The 21,152-nt window shown below is 44.0% G+C and overlaps 1 protein-coding gene across 1 annotated transcript in view; it reads right to left on the bottom strand.

Annotated features, from left to right (window-relative positions):
• The window catches only part of GC (GC vitamin D binding protein), a 92,780-nt gene that overhangs the window by 19,043 nt on the left and 52,585 nt on the right, over positions 1 to 21,152 (bottom strand). Inside the window, exons 2-7 of the mRNA XM_075066360.1 lie at positions 17,223 to 17,292; positions 16,255 to 16,387; positions 12,857 to 13,068; positions 10,299 to 10,431; positions 4,987 to 5,081; positions 1,171 to 1,300 (exon numbers count right to left, since the gene is read on the bottom strand). Coding sequence (XP_074922461.1) covers positions 1,171 to 1,300; positions 4,987 to 5,081; positions 10,299 to 10,431; positions 12,857 to 13,068; positions 16,255 to 16,387; positions 17,223 to 17,292 — 773 coding nt within the window. The remainder of the gene's footprint in view (positions 1 to 1,170; positions 1,301 to 4,986; positions 5,082 to 10,298; positions 10,432 to 12,856; positions 13,069 to 16,254; positions 16,388 to 17,222; positions 17,293 to 21,152) is intronic.

Below are 21,152 nucleotides of genomic sequence, written 5' to 3'. Positions count from 1 at the left end.
TTTGAAGAACGAAATGAGAGCACTTACGAAGCTTATGCACTTCAGGGCAGATTGTTAAAGGTGTTTAGGTTCCTAACTCCCACTGGGCAGCCAAATACTTTCAAATCTGGCCTTCTCCTAAGAATTTTCTAAGGGAAGTGGTCGTGGAAATTCAACTACTTGAGACATTTTAAACAAAACTGCACCAAAACGCGACCAAGCATACAATGTGGTATAATCCTGCACCAGCAAGGAGGCTGGACCAAGTCAGTGTTTCTCAGGCCTTGGCTACACTAGCACTTTACAGCGCTGCAACTTTCTCGCTCAGGGGTGTGAAAAAAACACCCTCCTGAGCGCAGCAAGTTACAGCGCTGTAAAGTGCCAGTGTAAACAGTGCCCCAGCCCTGGGAGCGCGGCTCCCAGTGCTGTAAGCTAATCCCCAGGGGGAGGTGGAGTACCTGCAGCGCTGGGAGAGCTCTCTCCCAGTGCTGGCGACGCGACCACATTTGCACTTCAAAGCGCTGCTGTGGGAGCGCTCCTGCGGCAGCGCTTTGAAGTTGCAAGTGTAGCCATACTCACAGTCTACAGCATGTGACTCTTATTTCATGAACTGAGGGGAAAAAAGCCAAATCCTGAAGTTTATAGGATCCAGGGAGCACATCTTGCTCTCTCTTCCCTCTTCTGCTGCTCCTGCCACCTTATCGCTCTTCCACCTCCCAACCCAGTCACCACACAGCTCTCCGCCTTCCCCTCCTCCCACTTGCCTAGAGAACCTAATTCTGGAGTAGGAGATATGGTGTTTCTAGAGGCTTCAGAGCCAACCTCCCAAAGCAGCAGTCACTGAAGTGAGTACTTAGCAGGCAGAGGTGGGAGAAGAGAAGGGAAACAGCCTCAGCAGGAGCCCATCATCCCCTAGGCTCCCAAACCCCCACCCAGCATCAGGCCCCTGCCAGCCCCACTGAGCATCCCCACCATTCCTGTGCCCAAGTCCCCAGGACCTGACAGTATGTCCAACCTATTACTCAAAGCATTCCAATGCCTTTCATTGTTTCTACTTTTGATCCAAATCCCACAAACTTTTGTAGCATGACATTTGAGGCCATTTTTTGGCTTGTGGGGTCAATAAAGTGAAGAGCCACGGTGCTAGGTGACCTAAGAGGTCTGTTCTGTCTAGAATTCTGTGATTCCTACCTCCTTCTGCATGCAGTCTTCAGCCATGGAACCACAGCACTTGGAAAACACCTCAGCAGAGTCTTCAGCCAGTGGGGAAATGTCCTCAAATGAGGCAGAGGGTATCTTCTGAGCAAACATTGTTAAGACGCTAGACAGTCACAAAATAGAAAATAGAGTTAGGTATTTTAGCCATTCCAAAGTCTGCCTACCGTTCTTAAGTCCTGTCCATTGATATATGTAGGATAAGTGCCATGAATTAAGAACATGAGTCACTAAAAAGAGATTTGCTTGTTTCATCCTATGGCTGCAGAAGGTCTGAAAAAACAAATACTGTATATTCTTTATTGAATGTTCAACCAGGAGCAGAGAAGGACAACAAAGTCTTTTATTGCCAATACTTTAGCTCTCAACCTACTAAGATGACCCACATATGCCTTATGGGTTTTTAAACCGTGGACTAGAAATACAAGAGCAATGTGATGGTGTTTCCCCACCTAGGTGACAACCTAGGGTGACTAGATGTCCCATTTTTATAGGGACACTCCTGATATTCAGGGCTTTGTCTTATATAGACTCCTATTACTCCCCACCCCCATCCCGATTTTTCACACTACCATCACCTGATAGAGAAAGGGAAGAACCTCAATTAGAAACACAACCCACACCAGTGGGGTGACTGACTGATTGGCTCCTGGGCTGAGTTAGGTGGTGATCCATCAGCCACTTGGGCCTTAAAAACAGGCTGCCAGGATCCCGGGTGAAGGTAGGCGGGACTAGTGTCAGGAACTCAGTAGCAGGAACAACCACTGGGCTTCAGAGTAAGTATCAGGGTCAATAGTCAAGCAGTGAGTCAGGCCAAAGGACAGAGCTAGAGACAGGTTGGGAATCAGGCTGAGGCCAATACCAAGTATCCGGGCCATGTGGGTATTCCAGGGTTTGAACGGGGTCAATATTCAAGATCAATACTGAAAGTTCAGGAACAGAGAAAGTAGGGTGGTCATGGCAGCCAGCTAGCACTCTGCATTATTGCCTAGACACTTCCTGGAATGGCCTTTGGGTTTATATAGTGTGGGGAGACAATCAAGTTCCATGAGGCTGTTATCTGTCAAACCCCTAGAGGTGAGACTTCCTGGGGTTGGTGTCTGCAGTGGGTCATGGGTTGGGGCGCACAAGCTGGTAACAGGTGTCAGTGTGGAGGTGGTGTTCGCTGCCTGGCAACCCTGTGGGCCTGTGTATAGACCTGCTGGGCCTTACACAGGCTAAGGAAGAGACTGTAGTGGCAGTAGTATTTGTCTGTGTGGGAAGGCCTACCAATCTGGTGTTGTCTATGGCTGAAAAACTGAGCTAACTACTGTGGCGGACCCTTGGAACAAGGGGCCAGGGAGACCATCTTGGAGCTGGGTCTTCTGGAAGAGGACTAAAGAATAGAAGAGACCCGCAGGGCAGGCTTCTGTATGGAGGAGGCTATAAGGAGCAGGGAACTGAAGAGAAGTCCAGTAAGAACGGTGAGTTGAGCTCAGGAGCTTGTGTATGTGTTGGGACTGAGTGCCCTGAAAGGAGATTGAACTTTGAACTCTTTGGTGACTTGCCTGGAGGGCCAGGCCATGGAAGACCCATGCAGATGGGGATGGCCAGCAGAAGGGGCTGTAACTGGGGATACTTGCAACATTATGCCCTGTTGCAAGTGGGTGCGCTAATGGTGAGTGCACCAAAACGAACTGGAAGACTGAAATGATTAACATGCTTCCATAAACAAGGATCATTGGGCCAATTCCTCCTTACGTAGTATATTGTTTTACTCTGGCAAGCTCCCTGTGAAGTCACTGGGAATGATGCCTGAGCAATGACTGAGTTACAAGTGAGTAGAGATGTCATACTTAGCCCTTTCTAAAGATGGACTAATGGTTTGAAATGTGTGTAGTGAGCTGACATGGCTCCCCTCCACGCCGGAGGAGGAAGAGCCCAGCCGGAGACCAGAGTGGGTGGAGCTAGGGAGCTCTGAGCCCGCCCCTCAAAGGGTCAGACTGTGACCCGGAACTATAAAGGCTGGCCCTCAGAGCTCAGTAGGGCCCCAGCTGCCGGAGAGAGCAGACGTCCCTAGGGGAGCTCGTGACTGGGAAGCTCCTGCGGCCCAAGGCAGCCGCCCAGACTGGCCAGAGCTTCCCCACGCCCCGCTACCCGGAGGAGCCGCCGGAGCTTCCCCGCGCCCGCTACCCGGAGGAGCCGCCGGAGCTTCCCCGCGCCCGCTACCCGGAGGAGCCGCCGGAGCTTCCCCGCGCCCGCTACCCGGAGGAGCCGCCGGAGCTTCCCCGCGCCCGCTACCCGGAGGAGCCGTTGGAGCTACCCCGGGCCAGGTACCTGGAGGAGTTGCCAGACCTGCCACCCAGCCCCGGCTGCAATGAACCCATACTCCTGGACCCCACAGAGGCCAATGTCAGGACCCATGTAGGGCCCGAGGGGGAGTACGGAAGTAGCCCGGGGGCAGCTGACCCTGTCTGGCCGCAGCATTACCGGAGCCTATGTCAGTGTGTTGCGGCCAGGATCCCCACTGACTGAACAGCGGATTGTTAGGCACTGCTAGGGCCCCGGGCTGGGACGCAGTGGAGCAAGAGGGCCTGCGTCCCCCCTGCAATCCCACTCTGGGTGGCAGACTCCCCCTCTTCCCGGCCTGAGGAGGCCTAAGCTTGTTACTGTTGCTCAGCCCTGATTAAGGGCCTGAGCCTCCTGACTCAGTGGTTGCTTCCCCGCCTTGACCTAGGGCCGGGCCTTAAACTGTTACTGTTGCTCAGCCCTGCCTAAGTGCCTGAGCATTCCTGACCCAGTGGGTGTTGCCCCACCGGAGCCGGGGCCAGACATAACCACCATGCAGCCGACTACCACAAGGGCTACCGAGGGAGAGCCCCGGCCGGACTATTTCCCCGGACCCATCGGTGTGTAGTGAGCCGGCATGGCTCCCCTCCGCGCCAGAGAGGGTTGAACCCCGGTGAACTCTTGTTCAAGGTGCATACCTTAAACAAAAATAATCTCATTAAAACAGTGTAGTTGGGAAAGAGACCAATTTCTTCAAGCATGAGTGCCTAAATTTAGGTACTTCTCTCCCTGTGTAAGTATTTAAATAAGTGGTCTTGATTTTCAGAGGCGCTGAGCACTTGTGATTCCATATGGATGCTCAGCATCTCTGAAAAGCAGCACATTAATTACAGGGCCAAACCTGAGACATCTCATTTGAAGATGTTGGCCTAAATAGCTGGAGTTGGGAAATCCAGAGGCATAGCTCCATACCCAAATTTAATTCTGAAACCAAGAGTATCCATGAGCACTTGCCACCTTTATCCTTGATTCACTCTTGTACTCTTATGTTATCCCACCGTCCGGCACTAGTCAAGAGCCCAGAACATTAATATCTTGCTCTCTGTGTTCAGTACACAAACAACACCCCGCCTGTCCGCAATGCCACTACAAAGCCGAAAGTCCAATCTACTCTCTCATCTCTACAGATTAGAAACAGTATATGCCTCTTGATCAGCCTTCTAATCAGATATGAGACTCCACCAACCATATACAAGACAGATCTCTAGCCATGCCAGTTGAAATAATCTTGGGCTGAATGAGAGCCCATCTAAACAAGGATTTCACAGCTCTGACATACTACAAAAGAATGGTAATAGGTTAGATTGGTTGCTTTGTACCTCTACCAAATACAGGACTTTTCCACAGAATACAATAGTGCACTTATTTTTCAAATCCTGCTGAATCTTATTACAATTTTACAGTAAACAGGAAATTCAAATATGAAACACCTTCCCTTCTGAACACATAGTATTGCCTTTGTACCTGAACTTTGATTTTTCCTTCCCATATACTGCATAGCGGGAACAAATTCTGTTTGACATGGTGGTGAGTATGGATAGAGTCTTTCTTTCTAATCTCTGGAACAGAAAGGAGAAGAACTGCATTAGGCACAGATCGATTCCTTTACTTGCAGTCTACGGGAGCATTCCTATCAGTCAGCGTGTCATTCGGTTTATTATCCTAAATGAGTCTAAATATCCCCATTAACTCTCAGTCGTGTTCAGTACTAAGCAATGCTGCAAAGCAATGCTGAAATGACACACAGTTTTCCTAGATGTCCACTATCACAGTGGTTCTCAAACTTTTGTACTGGTGACCCCTTTCACATAGCAAACCTCTGAGTGCGACCCCCCCCCCTTATAAATTAAAAACACTTTTTTATATATTTAACACCATTATAAATGCTGGAGGCAAAGCGGGGTTTGGGATGGAGGCTGACAGCTCGTGACTCACCATGTAATAACCTTGCGACTCCCAGTTTGAGAACCCCTGGGCTATCATTTGTGGTCCTTCAGTTTTGTGATGGATCAAGGAGATATTTATATAGTCCTTAGGCTCATGTAAGATGTCCTGTCACCTTGGGTACTCCAACTGGAGGCCCTTCTTTCTGTCATGGATACCCTTTTTACTGGTTGCAATGCTGACAAACTGCTGCCCTCTTCTCTGTCCTGAGGAGTGTCAGAAATGCAGGTCTGAATATGTGAACTTGGCAGTTCTCAGTTATTTGCATTTCCCTTCCTAGTAATTCACTCCTTTTCAAAAGTGGCTTTTAACTTCTGAATCTCTTTATTTAGAATTGCAAACTTACTTCCTTTCTCTTAAGATCAGTATCCTCCAGAGGGGTGATTCTCTATCTTTTACAGACTGGGACCTCTGCTTCCCTACCAGGGCTGTCTTTCATCTAGTCAGGCCTGCTTTACTATTTAGCAGTATGTGATCCCCTCTCACTAGTCTGTGATTCTCCAGCCCTGGAGATCCTGATCTCCATGTTGAGAAGCTCACAGCAGTGATCCTCCACCTGTGGCTCTGGACTGGGAGCTTGTGCTGTGCTAGTTATAGGAGTGCTGCTCAATATTAGAATCACAGAATTAGAAGGGACCTTAGGAAGTCATCTAGTCCAACCCTCTGCTCAAAGCAGGGCCAATCTCCAAACAGATCTTTACCCCAGATCCCTAAATGACCCCCTCAAGGATTGAACTCACAACTCTGGGTTTAGCAGGCCAATGCTCAAACCACTGAGCTATCCTTCCCGTCTCACTTACATGCATGTTTCATCCAGAGCAGGGAACTCTAAACAAGCGACTCTGATAGCATCAGACCCACTGAAATCCATTTTCCAACCTTTCTTCTCTCTCAGGTGAGAGTGGAAACAACACTCAACAGGCAGAGAGAGAGAATAAAGATATGACTCTTCCTTCCCAGCAGCCAGAAGTGGGACAGACTGAAGCAGCGTTGCATCACACACATCACAAAGCACCATCAGAACACCATGAAGACAGATTTGTGCAACTCCTTTGAATAGGGAAATTGTTCTCCATTTGCTAAAGTTTGGAAACTACTGCAGTAAATGCTTCAAACCTGCTCCCCTTGTTCTTGGATTTTACGCCTTCATGTGCCATGGCTCCATCTGCTAGCTAAAGACTAGAACTCCTTGTTCTTAGGCAAATCTGCCTGCACATGGCTGCAATAAATACATTGCATGGCATGCCAGAGCTAAATGATATTATCTGTTCTCATGAATAATAGACACTTTTCTGTTTGGTACTTCAGCTTTGGAAATATTCCTGTTTCAGCTATAATTGTTTATAATCTCTTTCTGGCTTGCTAACCATCGCACGCTAGATCCTCAGCTGGTGTGTGGAATGGCACAGTGCCGCTGAGGTCCATAAGACAATGCTAATTTACACTAGCAGAGGGTTTGTCTCCAAATGTCTAATACTGAGCAAGTGAAACTGTCAACTTCAGAATTGCCACTAAATCCCTTCTTATGGATCCCTTTAATTCAATAGTTTGGTTGTCTTTGCTTCCTCCCCTCTTTTCAAACAGCTAAATGGAACTAATGGGCTCTCAACATACAAAATAGTTTTCCAGGTTGCTGGAAATGACTGGAGTGATGATTAGCAGCTGCCACTTAGTAGGAAATGAACATCATGTTTGTGATGTTTACTTAATTTCCCTACAGGCTGAAAGCAAAGAGAATCGGTGCACCTGCCTCCACTGCATTAGCAGCAAACCCTATTCCAATCTGGGTGCATGGTGATGCTAGGAAACCAAATAAAAACTACAGACCCTAAATGAGATCTTCCTGAACTGCACAGTGAGACCGTCTATGGAGGTGGATTCAGAGCAAACCCCCTTTCTGGTACCAGTGGCACACTAAACTTCTCTCCCTCCTCACTAATTTCCTAGCTCGCTCTCTCCACCAAGGAAATGATTTTGCATGCTCTCATAGTTTCCCTTAAAGGATTGTGGAGAGTATTACAGAGAATCTCCATAGCAATAGATCTCTCACAGAAAGACTCTACGCTATTCGGCTATATCTTGTTTAATGTGTGGCCCACCTCTCTGAACTTTATTCTTTTGTGTTTTTGGCTTCCCCATTTGCTATGCTGCAACATTTCTTTTACCTAAGCTAAAGATCCCTGTAGCACCCCAAAATACTGTGGGGTTTGCTCATCAAGTGGGTTACTACCAGAACAATTGTAATGTGAATGTGCGGATAGGGATGTGCTGAACCTGGGGCATATAAGGGTGGCAGCTTGAAAGTGCTGCTTGACCCAGCCGATTGAGTACAAGGACATATAAGTGGGTCAGCTTGAGAGTCTGATTGACCCGGTCCACTCAGACTTGCTTTGTTAGTGTGTGTGTGTCTACGTGTTTTCATCTGATTTTGGGGCTGGAGGAACCCAGCCCTGGGGAACCAAGGTCCTGCAGGGTAGCTCCATTGGGAGGGGACTTGCAGAAGGAAGGAGTAGAGCTCCATATGAACACACAAGTGACACAAGCAGCACATTACAGAATCCCCACCCCCTGAAGAGTAACCCGAATAAATGAGCATAGCCCAAAGTAACTGGCACATCTGGTAACACCAGTGCCAGGTGCCTCAGAGGAAATGAACAGAATAGGTAATCATCAAGTGATCCATCCCCTGTCACTCATTCCTAGCCTCTGGCAAACAGAGGCTAAAGACACCATCCTTGCCCATCCCTGCTAATAGCCATTGATGGACCTATCCTCCATGAATTTATCTAGGTCTTTTTTGAACCCTGTTATGGTCTTGGCCTTCACAACATCCTCCGGCAAAGAGTTCCACAGGTTGACTGTGCATTGTGTGAAGAAATACTTCCTTTTATTTGTTTTAAACCTGCTGCCTATTAATTTCATTTGGTGACCCCTACCTCTTGTGTTATGAGAAGTAGTAAACAATACTTCCTTATCTACTGTGTCTACACCAGTTATGATTTTATAGACCTTAATCATAACTCCCCTGAGCCATCTTTTTTCAAACCTGAAAAGTCCCAGTCTTATTAGTCTCTCCTGATAGGGAAGTTGTTCCATGCCTTTAATAATTTTTGTTGCCCTTTTCTGAATCTTTTCCAATTCCAATATATCTTTTTTGAAGTGGGGCAACCACATCTGCACACAGTATTCAACATGTGGGCATACCACAGATTTATATGGAGGCAACATGATATTTTCTGTCCTATTATCTATCCCTTTCTTAATTATTCCCAACATTCTATTCATTTTTTTTGACTGCTACTGCTCATTGAGTGGATGTTTTCAGAGAACTATCCACAATGACTCCAAGATCTCTTTCTTGAGTGGTAACAGCTAATTTAGATCCCATCATTTTTTATATACAGCTGGGATTATGCTTTTCAATGTGCATTTCTTTTCATTTATCAACTTGAAATTTCATCTGCCATTTTGTAGCCCAGTCACCCAATTTTGAGAGACCCTTTTGTAGCCCTTCACAGTCTGCCTGGGTCTCAACTATCTTTAGTAATTTTGTATCATCTGCAAATTTTGCCATCTCATTGTTTACCCCTTTTTCCAGACCATATATGAATATGTTGAATTGGACTGGTCCTAGAACAGATCTCTGGGGGACACCACTATTTAAATCTCTCCATTCTGAAAACTGACCATTTATACCTATCCTTTGTTTCCTATCTTTTAACCAATTATCAATCCATGAGAGAACCTTCCCTCTTATCCCATGGCACCCTACTTTGCACGAGTGCCTTTGGTGAGGGACCTTGTCAAAGGCTTTCTGAAAATCTAACTACACTGTATCCACTGGATCCCCTTGGTCCACTTGCTTGTTGACCCCCTCAAAGAATTCTAGTAGATTGGTGAGGCATAATTTCCCTTTACTAAAACCATGTTGAGTCTTCCTCAACAAAATTATGTTCGTCTATATGTCTGACAATATTGTTCTTTATTATAGTTTCAACCAGTTTGCCTGGTACCAAAGTCAGGCTTACAGGCCTGTAATTGCTGGGATCACCTCTGGAGCCCTTTTTAAAAATTGGTGTCACATTAGCTATTCTCCCGTCATCTGGTACAGAAACTAATTTAAATGGTAGGTTACAGACGACAGTTAGTAGTTATGCAATTTCACATTTGAGCTTCTTCAAAGACAATTCTGAGTGTAACAAGATTGAGGTTTACATAAGAGAGATATTTTTTGATTATGCTGCAACCAAACCCCTTATTGAGCTCATTTTCATCATGTGTGGCAGCATCTTAGTGACAGCTGGTAAGACGATGAGAGTTGTGTGAAATGTTCACAGTGAAACATATGGAGTAGACTTTGGACAAATTTAGATTTTCTATCAAAATTAATGATTTAGCAAGGTCCTGATGTGTAACTTAATGGTTTTAGCTGAGTTTCATTTGGAGTATTGGGGTTTGACTTCAAGTAGTACATATTAAAGGAGTGCAAACCCCGGGGGATCAAATGCGGAGCAAATGTTCCCTTGCTTCCTCATGGAGCAAAACTGACGAGAGCCACACCGCTTAGTCATCATTAAAAGTCAGTGGATGCCAGGACTGAATTGCTACATCCTTTGGTAGTCTTCCAAATGACACCCTGAACCACTGTTCTATTCAGTACGTATAATTTATGATGCATGGTGCTGCATTTTACACACACACCACCATGCCACTGGGATAGGGACTGTATCAAGATTAAAGAACTGATAGAAGAGACAACTTTTTAAAAAATGTTTTAGACTTGTTTTGCTGTAGAAGTTGGCAGGAAGCAAGTGAAGGAGGGACACACTTACCTCTTTCAAGAAGCACACAGTAGGGCTTGGTGAAATGCAGCAAGTCCCAACCATGGACAAATAACTCTTTATAGAACCCACTAATACAGGCAGTGGGGCTTGACCATAGTTACTGGAATACTCATGCGTAAACCTAGAAAAGAGACAGGACTTGGCTGAAGGATTTGTTAACTCAGAAGGATTTTCAAAAACATCTAAAGGGATCTGACACCTAATTCCTAAAGAAAGTCAATAACGTTCAAAGAATTGGGCACCTGACTCCCTTCTGGGCTTCTGAAAATCCCACCCCAGTGTTTTTGCAAGTGTAATATATGCTATTTTCCATTTTTTTAAAATGGTGGAAGCCACGAACATATAGCAGTCTGCCCATATAAACCAGTTCACAAAAATGAGCTTAAACCCATATGAATGAATCACTGCTCCACTAACAGAGATCAGAACAGAAATACTTCAGCAAGTTTGTTTCTTCATATGGATTATTTGATGATCAGTACAGTTTGTGAGGTCAGCCTGACCTGACAGAGTCTTCATCACTGTCATGGTATTAAAATATTACATTGGCTGGTTTAATAGCTTCCTGATTAGTTTCAGATAAATTAATAAATGGTTTAATAAATTGCATTTTTGTCATGCCTGGCATCTGCTAAGCCCGCTGAGCGAATTAGGTGGGCTAGCAAGAAAAGATAAATACGTGGAGCTAGGTCATGGCCCTGTGCATCAACGGAATGCATGAGACGACAGAGGAGAGACTCTGTAGTGCCTAAGTCATAGGGAGGGAGACATTATGATCGTATAAAGCATAATGCCAACAGGGGAGCTATGGTCATGTCCCTTCCTATCCACTGGAGGCCGGTGAGTGCGGGCCATAGTTCTAACTGCCTCTCCCACACAACTTACTGCCATATTATTGCTGCTTTCTCTGTGTTACAGGGATGCATCCGCTCCCCAGCCTAGCTGTGCACCCACACAGAGGTGGCCCTAAATTTAGTACACAAGCTCCAAGTTCTCCCTGGTTTTGCTTGGGTGAAATGTCAGAGTTAACGGATCTCTGTTTTACCCCTGGAGCATGAGACAGTTGCTTCCTTGACAGGCAATCACGCTGGACACTTTATCTTGTAGTTTGGTTACATTTTCTCAGATTATTAAGCAGCTGGTGCCAGGAGAAGGAAAGGAATCATAAAAGTAAATGCATTCATAAATCTAACAATAAACAGCAGCGCAAGTCCAAAGTTGGCAAACTTGGGTACTTAACATCAGACAATTCATTCGCACATCGATGTGTCTAGGGAGAGATTTGCAGAGAGATTTGCAAAGACAATCACATACTTTTGATAGTAAGTGGGAGTTGTGTGATTAAATCATTGTTGTACCTTTGAAAATCTCTCTCTAAAGCATCTAAAAAGAAATGTTACTATCAATCTCTACAGAGAGATTCAGGGCCAGATATTAGGGTTTAAAGATGGAGACAGGTGTCTAGCAGAATTTATAAAAATGTCTACGTGGTTTAGGGGCCTATCTCCCATTCATTTCAATGGGAGATAGATACCGGACTCCACTAGGCATTGCAATTCTTTTGTATTAGGTGCCTATCTTCAGGTTTAAGTACCTAAACACCTTTGAATATCGGACCTTCAGTCTCCATGTTAGTCCCTCAGGAGAACCCAGGAATGCAACAATAATTCAGAGATCCAGGATCTAGAAAGAGCTCTCTGCTTCCCCAACCCCCCTTACTTTTCCCACCATCTCTCCACCACATGAGTCAGAACAAACAATAGCCCTAACTTCATGAACCAAGACACACGCAGCCTTTCATGATGACTTCTGACCCCCAACTACTACCATCCAAGCAGAAGATACTCTAAAAACTGCATTGCTGAGAGGCACCATGGAGACTCTTCAGATTGCACAGCGCCCAGAAGGACACTCCTACCACATTGTCTTTAAGAACGTTATTGTTACACCATGTAATATTTTATTAAGCTAAGCCATGGTCCTTTCTGCCCCATGATGAGTGGAGCACGTCCCCAGGGACTGTGGTTCTAACTCTGGTGCTTGGCACACATAGTGGGTAGGGGAGAAAGGTTCTTTGTACCCTTGCAGCCTTGTGTATCCATGCAGAAGCCAGAGACAATAAAGCACATAAGATAAACTTCTTTCCAGTGCTTAAGCCCCGTTTACACTTGTCTGCATCCCAACCATTCGTCAGACAGAAAAAACAGAATATGACTAGTTGACTAGTGAATGAATTTGTTTGAAATTAAGGAATTTAATGTTGTTCTCAGGATACATTCAAGATGTGTAAAGTTCATAAGCTAAACTCTTAGTGTTTATGCGACACCGACAGACAGCGGTGGGCGGGATTGAACCTGGGGCCTCTGAAGTTTAAAATATGAGCCTCTACTGCATGAGCTACAAGTCAACTGGCTGTTAGTTAAAGCACTTGAGCAAACTCATTAATCTATCTATCTCCCCCTCTCTCTCTCTCTCTCTCTCAGTGGTCTTGGTACCACTAGATGGGACAGAACACCTCACCCCGGAAGTGTGTGGGTTACACTTACCTATCTGCAAAATCCTGGGGGTCCTTCTTGAAGGCCTCACAGAGTTCTTCATTCGATGGCTCCATGTATGTAGGGAACTCTCTGGGCGGTTGGTGCAAGGCAGCCAGACAGAGCTTTCGCTCTAACCCTTGGTGGGTACAGCAAGCCGCAATCCCTGGGTGATCAGGATAAGGAGCGTTTTCATCGCAGGACTTGGCAGACAGCGCTGAAGACTGGGGCAGGGTGGAACAGAAGGAAAGGAAATGAGGGAACATTAATGTCCAAGTTCTCAGTCTAGCAGTAATTATAGTTTTCACATTCTTTAAGTAAAACATTGCCCCTGTCTATAGGTGAAATCCATTTCTGCACACAGCTCAAAGAAGCGGGCTCTGTGGAGGAGCTCTGTGGTGGGCTGGGCTGGTGATACCTCATCTTGAGGACATAAGCACTGGTATGTTGTACAGAACCACAGTGTCATTACCTTGTTCCTCTGTGCTGGCTGCAACCCCTCCCAGTCACTTATGGAGTTTATTGGGGCCACGTTATTTAGTAATTCATTGCATACCCATGAATGTACCACAATATACTTTGTCAATGTAATATAGTCTTAGTAACATGAGATTTCCCCTTCTGCTATTCATTTTCTGGTGAGAAGAGGGACAAGATAATTTTTTGGGGGGAGGTAGGGGAGAGATGAATGAGTTGTGTGAGAATTTTGTTAACCATCTTGCTTAACCACTTATTAAGCACTGTAGCTCTGGCCAAGTTCTGACTTTTGTAAAGCCAGCTTCTGTTCAAGGTGTTTCTCAGAAGGAGATAACACAAAACATGCATTAAAAGGTATCTGACCCAAACATCTCACACTATCAGCAGTAAAAAACTCAATTGCTTAATGCATAAAGTAAGCACCAAAAGTAGTGGGGGCTCCAATGCAAAGCAAGAAAAGAGGAGAACGAGAACCACAGTGGCTGTGTTAGGAAGTCAGCGTTTACCTTCTCTGACCACACGGCTATCTTAGATTAGAAGATACCTGCAGCATTTCAGACACCAGGCTGTGGTAACTGTGGGAAAGTATTCCCTTTTTAATGGTAATCACTGTAGAAAGGGGTGGATTCTGGAGCCCTGATGAAGACAAAACTCCTATTGACTTGTTTTAAGTGAGAAGACTGCAGGCTGTAGCTCAAAGTGGATGTGGTTGTGTTGCTTAGTGTCTGCTGTAGAAGGGAAAGGTAGGATTTGGGGGGCTGTAGTGCATGGAGCCAAGGAGGCTGTAGGGCACAGACAGGTGAGAGCAGGCCTGTGGAGGAGGTGGAAGCAGATGATCTGCCATTCATGGTCCTTCAATTCTCTGTCCCATGTTAGGAGCATGTAACTGGCATGGAGAGCTACTTAGCCACATAGCGGAAGTAGCCTCCACATAGTGTGTCTGCAGCTCTTCTGGGCCTGGGGTGAGAGTATGAAGATTCCTCACCCACATCTGTGCACAGGCCCATGCCCAGTCTGTCACTCAGGCTTGGTGCTGGCAAGATGGAGCTGGTCTGAAGAGGAAAGAGGCAGGTGTGATTCCAGAAATGGGTATTTAAGTTGGCAGAAGTGGGCCACTCTGTTTCCATGAGGAATTGGTCTGTTAGATATCAGTCATACCAACATTTTTAGTTCCCCAGAAACAATTAAAACAGAACAGTGATCTGTGCTCAGGAAATGTGGCCCAATCTTTTCTGGGGCTCCTCATCCATACTCTGAATATGATTTGTAAAACTGCTTAGCCACTGGCACTATATAACAACATTATTTCTTATATAGCACTTCTCATTTTTAGATCTCAAAGCACTTTACAGAGGAGGTCACAATGATTATCCTTATAGTACTGATGGGGAAACTGAGGCACAAGGTGGGACAGTGACTTGCCAAAAATAAAAAATAGAGATGGCCCCAACCCAAAAGCTTAGATCAGGATACCCCAATCTTTTGGCAACATGAGGGTATGTGTATTGTTCCTTTAAATATGTGGCAAGGTGCCAGCGGCAGGTTCTAGGCAGGAGTTCTGAAGTGAAGCATAGGGTTGGAGAAAAGAGGGGTCACAGTAACTTTAGGGATAATACCATTTCCCTAATTCCAGGAAAATTTTACCCTTTCTGTGACTCTTAACCACCATCACAGAACAAGCTGCTTGAAATTTGGATCCAGACCTGATTTTTGCAGCTGGATCCCAGCTCTATTAAATCCCATTAATATTAATAAGAGTTACGTGTACACACTGAACAGACAAACCCCACCACCTTTCAGCCATAGTCAGCATTACCTTTTAAATTAATTTCAAGATGCTTCCGTTCGTATCCACCTCCCCCCAGACTTCTCCACCATTTTCACCTGAAACTTTCATTGGAATGTAAACAACATTGCATATACATAACTGTACATAAATTGGAAGCATCACATTGTCTCTCTCTGGTAAGCATGTAATGATATGGTTATGTGCAATATATTATTCAGCCAGTAGATGCCTCTGTATGCCATTCAGAATTCCAGATAGTGCTCTTGGGAAACTGCATAATTAATTGTCAGCCAAATATATAGATACTAAATAATGTTAGAGACATGAATATTATATGTAGTACTATAAGACAATAGAAAGGAATTTGTGTGTGTCTCTCTGCTGATGCAGCATTCCTGAATGTAGCTGGAAAAACTTCAGGGTTGTATAAACTCTGAAACCTGATTTCTGTGTCTTGCTTTGTAAAACTGTGGTCTGTGTAATTAGCAAAGTGAAACAGAACGTCATGAGGGAATTGTTAATTTTAAGGTGCTTCCAAGACAAGCTGACAAGCAAAAACCCAAGGCCACAAAAACAGACAAGTAAGATTAAAACAACTGGAACGAGCCAGTGGGACCAACAGTAGAGAACGGATGATATCAGTAAGACAAGTCTTAGCAAGATAAGCAAAAATGTTTTCGTTTGGGTTAATTATTGTGATTTGTGCCTAAAAATGTTTAGTCAGGGGTTTAGAATGGACAACTTCACAGTTGAACCAACTTGGTGACTGAGTCTGCGCCAAGCTACGGAATAGGGTATAAAAATAGTGACTGACAACAAGAGAGTGGAGAAAAAAAGGAGAAGAACATAGCAGAGATCAGAGACTTGGAAAAAATTTCCCTCTCCCCAGAAGAGGTCATTCATAGCTGGTAATTAGCATTGTCTTAAAATGTACAAAATAAATGCTACAAGAAACTATTTAAGCCTAAATTGGAATGGATCTCCTTTGTCATCATACAGGATGGGGCCTGGTAGACACGGAAGAAAAAGCTGAGACCAAAGCTGTATGGAAACTGGTTTGTTTTGTCTATCTATTGTTAGAAGCTCTTTTCTTTAATAAATGCATTGTGTTTAAGATACCATGATTCTATAGAGCATGACTTACCCCAATTTCATAGCAGTTGGGGTCGGCCCCTTTGACACAACATGTTTCTGCCAGGGAGACCACCTCTTTCACAAGGTGACTGATCTCTTCAAAGGTGGCATTGGAGAATTTCTTGCTGTTCATGATGATTGCTCTGAGAACAAACAGGAGGCAAAGATCTCATGGCAAATTTGGGGAAGTGTTTACTTTTCACTGAAACCCTGTTGACATAAATCTGTCCGACTGCAGTTACAAGTTTTATATGAAGAACAGCAGCTCTGGGTCTGAAATAAGAATGAGCGTTTTCTTTTAAAGCAACATTTTGACTTCTTTAAATGTCATTGGAATCTGTGCTATGGCCGCAGAGCCTTATTTTCAGCATGCCTGTATCCAGGCTTCCAGTTTGCTCCCACAGCTTTGCAGCCAGAAGTAATTGTGGACACGGATTTCCTCCTATAATTATCTATGGATACATCTGATGTCACATACATGCCTAAGCACTGATAGTTGCTGCAGATCAGGCAGTTAAATGTCTAAGGGTACATCTAAACTGCAGCTGGAAGCGTGTTTCCCAGCTCACATAGACAGGTGCTAGTACTGCTCCACCTAGCTTGCTAAAAATAGCAGTGTAGCTGGAGTCAGAGAGTCACTGCCACTGAAGTAGAAGGCTGGGATTTTCAAATCCTAAGGGAGCTAAGCACCCACATTCCATTAAAATGCAATAGGATTTAGGTAATTAATTTCTTGTGAAAATTCAAGGCAGACAAACAACTTACAGTATAAAGCCCTGATCCTGCAAACATGCAGGTGTTTAACTTTATTCATGTGAGTCGTCCCACTGAAATCAATAGGACTCCCCATTTAATTATAGTTAAACCTTCTAACATTATTTTTTCTTTTTATAATAATTTTCTTTAACTTGGTTTGTGTGCTGTGTCTTAGCACCCTGGGATCAAAGTCAATGCTTCAGTGTTCTGGGGGGTACATACAGAGATCGGAAGTTGTCTTTCCCCAGGCTGTTGAATTCTTGACAGACTTTGTCCCGTACATAGTCTCGACCTGCAAAAATCAGTCACAGGAGGATTTATGATCAGTTACTTGTTTTGATAAAACAGAACACAGAAGAAAAACAAAGCATATCTCACTCTGTCCTCTGGAAGACAAAGATGGGCTTGAGTGAGACCAAAACAAAAAACATACCATAAAAACCCCTACCCAAACAACATATTCTACTGCAACATCTCTCCTTTTGGGAAAGGAGGAGAGAACAAAACAACCTGACAAATGTTAGTCCCATCCCTTACTGAGGTGAGATGCTCAGATCCATGGTGATGAGCATAGTATAAAAACCTATTTATAGTAAAATTTATGTTCTTGAGGGTTTGGTCCAAAGACCACTGAAGTCCATAGGAGTCTTTGTTACTTCAGTGGGCTTTAGATCAGGCTCTTCTTTCCAAAATGAGAAGATGAGAGAGAGAGAGAGACAATTAATGTTGGTTTATTTTTTAAACAGAAAAGGGATGACATGTCTATTCCCATATTCCAGCCATCTCTTCTGGAAAAAGAAAAAACACATTTTACCACTATTATAAGTAGAAAATAACTGTCTAGGTGCACATGTTGTTAGGGTATCTTTGTAGAAAAGCAGTGGGGTGAAATTCACCCGTGCTGAGGGCCAGCATCAATTTTCTAAGTACAGTATCAACGAATTCCCTCGTAAGCCCTCAAAATAGGATTCTAGTGGCGCAGAAAACTTGTGCAGGCCCTCTGCATGGGGATGAATTTAATCCCTGTAGGATTTAATACAAAACAACATAAGATGGTTCAAAACAGCTTACAGAGTCCAATACAGAATTCTATCCCTGCTGCAGAATTCCACAGAATGGTGTAAAACAAACCAACTCCTCAAACAATCCCCTGAAAAGCCCCACAACTCTACAAAGAACATATTTCTCTGTTAAATTTGACACTGTAGGCTCAGAGTAATTTTCACAGAATTCCAATTAATTTTCATAAAACCCTATTGATTCCATCCCTAGGTAATTCAGTAGCACGGTTCTATGAAGTGTATTTGTCCATACGAAAAAGGTACACACTGAACTTTGAAAATCAGGATAATTTGGACAGCCCCATAATAGCTCATGTACAAAAAATATATTATAAAGTACTATTCAGAAGGTGGTTTCCATCTCCAGCAAGCATCTGACTTCTTTCTATTTCTTACAAAAACTAGTTTTGTTGCCAATTTCAAATGAGCTTTTGAATCGTCTTCTGCTTATCACAGAAATGGGGTGGAATCACTACCATCTGCCTGCCATAAACACAATAGCAATGGATCCTGTAAAATTGTCTTCCTGGTATGCTGACTGACGTCCTTTTTAATAAGCAGATATTCCTGTATGAATGTTGTAATGGAAAAGCAGGCCCATTTGAACAGCAGGAGTGGGTTCTGTGACCATACTGTACTTCCCCAGGAAGAAAAAGGCAGACAAAAAATGTATGAAAGACCTGCTGCCTCAGAGAGCAGGAGCCCTGAGAAGTGACACAAGCAAACTTAGAAAAGCGGCTATACCACTCAAAAGCATGAAGATGAAGGCAAGGTGACACAGTGCAGAACTACACTAAAACAAAAGAACATGGATTATGAACCCCTGAAAATGCTTTTTTTAAACTCCTGGGTTAAGAATAGTATTGCTGCTGCTGCTTTTTATTCTGCAGTAGCTAACACAGCAGAATCAGTATTGCTTTCTTCCCAGCTCTTACTTACACCTGTGTAAAAACCAATGTCTCCCCACTGATTGAGGCTGGGGGGAAGTGTGTGGCTTAGGCTCCCTTGTTGTTCCTTGGCACTAGATATAACAGTGTAAAGTTGCTGTAGTGCAGTGGAGACTTCCTTCCCTGTCCCCATAGGTAGGGGACATGAAGCATAATGAGTTCTATTAATGGATAGAGCTCCACTAAGGACTGTCTGGAGGTTCCCATAAGACTGCACAACTGGGAAAAGCTTACCTAATGCATCACTGATGTTCTGTGACACACTCTTAGTAAACAAAAACAACAAGTTTCAGAGTAACAGCCGTGTTAGTCTGTATCTGGAAAAAGAACAGGAGTACTTGTGGCACCTTAGAGACTAACAAATTTATTTGAGCATAAGCTTTCGTGGGCTACAGCCCACTTCATCAGATGCATAGAATGGAACATATAGTGAGGAGATATATATACACATACAGAGAACTTGAAAAGGTGGGAGTTGTCTTACCAACTCTGAGAGGCCAATTAAGTAAGAGAAAAAACTTTTGAAATGATAATCAAGATAGCCCAGTACAGACAGTTTGATAAGAAGTGTGAGAATACTTACATGGGGAGATAGACTCAATGTCTGTAATGGCTCAGCCATTCCCAGTCTCTATTCAAGCCTAAATAGATTGTATCTCATTTGCATATCAATTCGAGTTCAGCAGTTTCTCGTTGGTGTCTGTTTTTGAAGATTTTCTGTTGCAAAATTGCCACCCTCAGGTCTGTTATTGAGTGACCAGACAGGTTAAAGTGTTCTCCTGCTGGTTTTTGAATGTTATGATTCCTGATGTCAGATTTGTGTTCATTTTGAGGAGTCCTTGTGGCACCTTAAAGAATAACAAATTTATTGGGGCATAAGCTTTCTTGGGCTAAAACTCACTTCATCAGATTCATGGAGTGGAAAAATACAGGCAGGTATAAATACGCAGTGCATGAAAAGTTGGCTTACCAAGTGGGGGAGTCAGTGCTAACGAGCCAGTTCAATTAAGGTGGAAGTGGGCTATTCTCAACAGTTGACAAGAAGGGGTGAATATCAAGGGAAGGAATATCACTTCTGTAGTGCTAATGAGGCCAATGTAATCAAGATGGCGCATTTCAAACAGTTAACAAGAAGGTGAGAGTTCCAGCAGGGGGAAAATTAGTTTTTGTAGTGACCCAGTCATTCCCAGTCTATATTCAGGCCTAATTTGATGGTGTTCAGTTTGCAAATTAATTCCAGTTCTGGAGTTCCTCGCTGGAGTCTGGTTTTGAAGTTTTTTTGTTGAAGAATTGCCACTGTTAAGTCTATCATTGAGTGTCCAGGGAGACTGAAGTGTTGTTCTACAGGTTTTTGAATGTTATAATTCTTGATGTCAGATTTGTGTCCATTTATTCTTTTGCACAGAGACTGTCCGGTTTGGCCAATGTACATAGAAGTAAGTGCGTTTTAGCCCAGGAAAGCTTATGTGCAAATAAATGTGTTAGTCTCTAAGGTGCCACAAGGATTCCTCGTTGTTTTTGCTGATACAGACTAACATGGCTACCCTTCTGAAACCTGTCACTCTTAGTAAACACTTCACCTCAGGCTGAATGCACATGGAGTGTCTACAATCTTCTGGGAAACCAGTCTGGAAATAAATGTATTGTCATTGCGGTGAAAGACTTTGTTTAAAATCAATGGGAGACCCATTCAAGAGTATAATTTAGATCTCAGTTTCCAATATGACAGATTTAATATTTTTTAAGAAACTTTTCTTCATCCCTGACTGAATTTTAAAACACATGCTCAATATTTCCAATAAATAAATGATTTCCCCCCTCTCTTTCTTTTCATTTAGCTATCAATATACAATGCCCAGTGCAGGACACAGGTTATTAGCAATCTGAGGGACAGTCCCGTTAACCTGACCACTACACAAAAAGCCTTTGTCAGTGTGAGGTTAAAATCGCAGGAACCTGTCAGTGATCTGAGTGTATAGAACGTTCCATCAATGTTGGAGTCAGAAAACCATTTCAAGGCATGGTGAGTCACCAAGTGACCAAATCACTGAGCCCCAAGGCTTATAGGAGTGGGGGAAAGGAAAAGAGGATCACATGACCTCTCCCTTCTCTCCCATTCTATCCTCCTCCCTGGGCCCACACAG

This window comes from Chelonoidis abingdonii, chromosome 5 (genome assembly GCF_003597395.2).
Source record: "Chelonoidis abingdonii isolate Lonesome George chromosome 5, CheloAbing_2.0, whole genome shotgun sequence".
Classification (NCBI taxonomy): Eukaryota; Metazoa; Chordata; order Testudines; family Testudinidae; genus Chelonoidis; species Chelonoidis abingdonii.
Note: the sequence above shows the minus strand (reverse complement) of the source record. Positions and strands in the feature narration are given on the sequence as shown.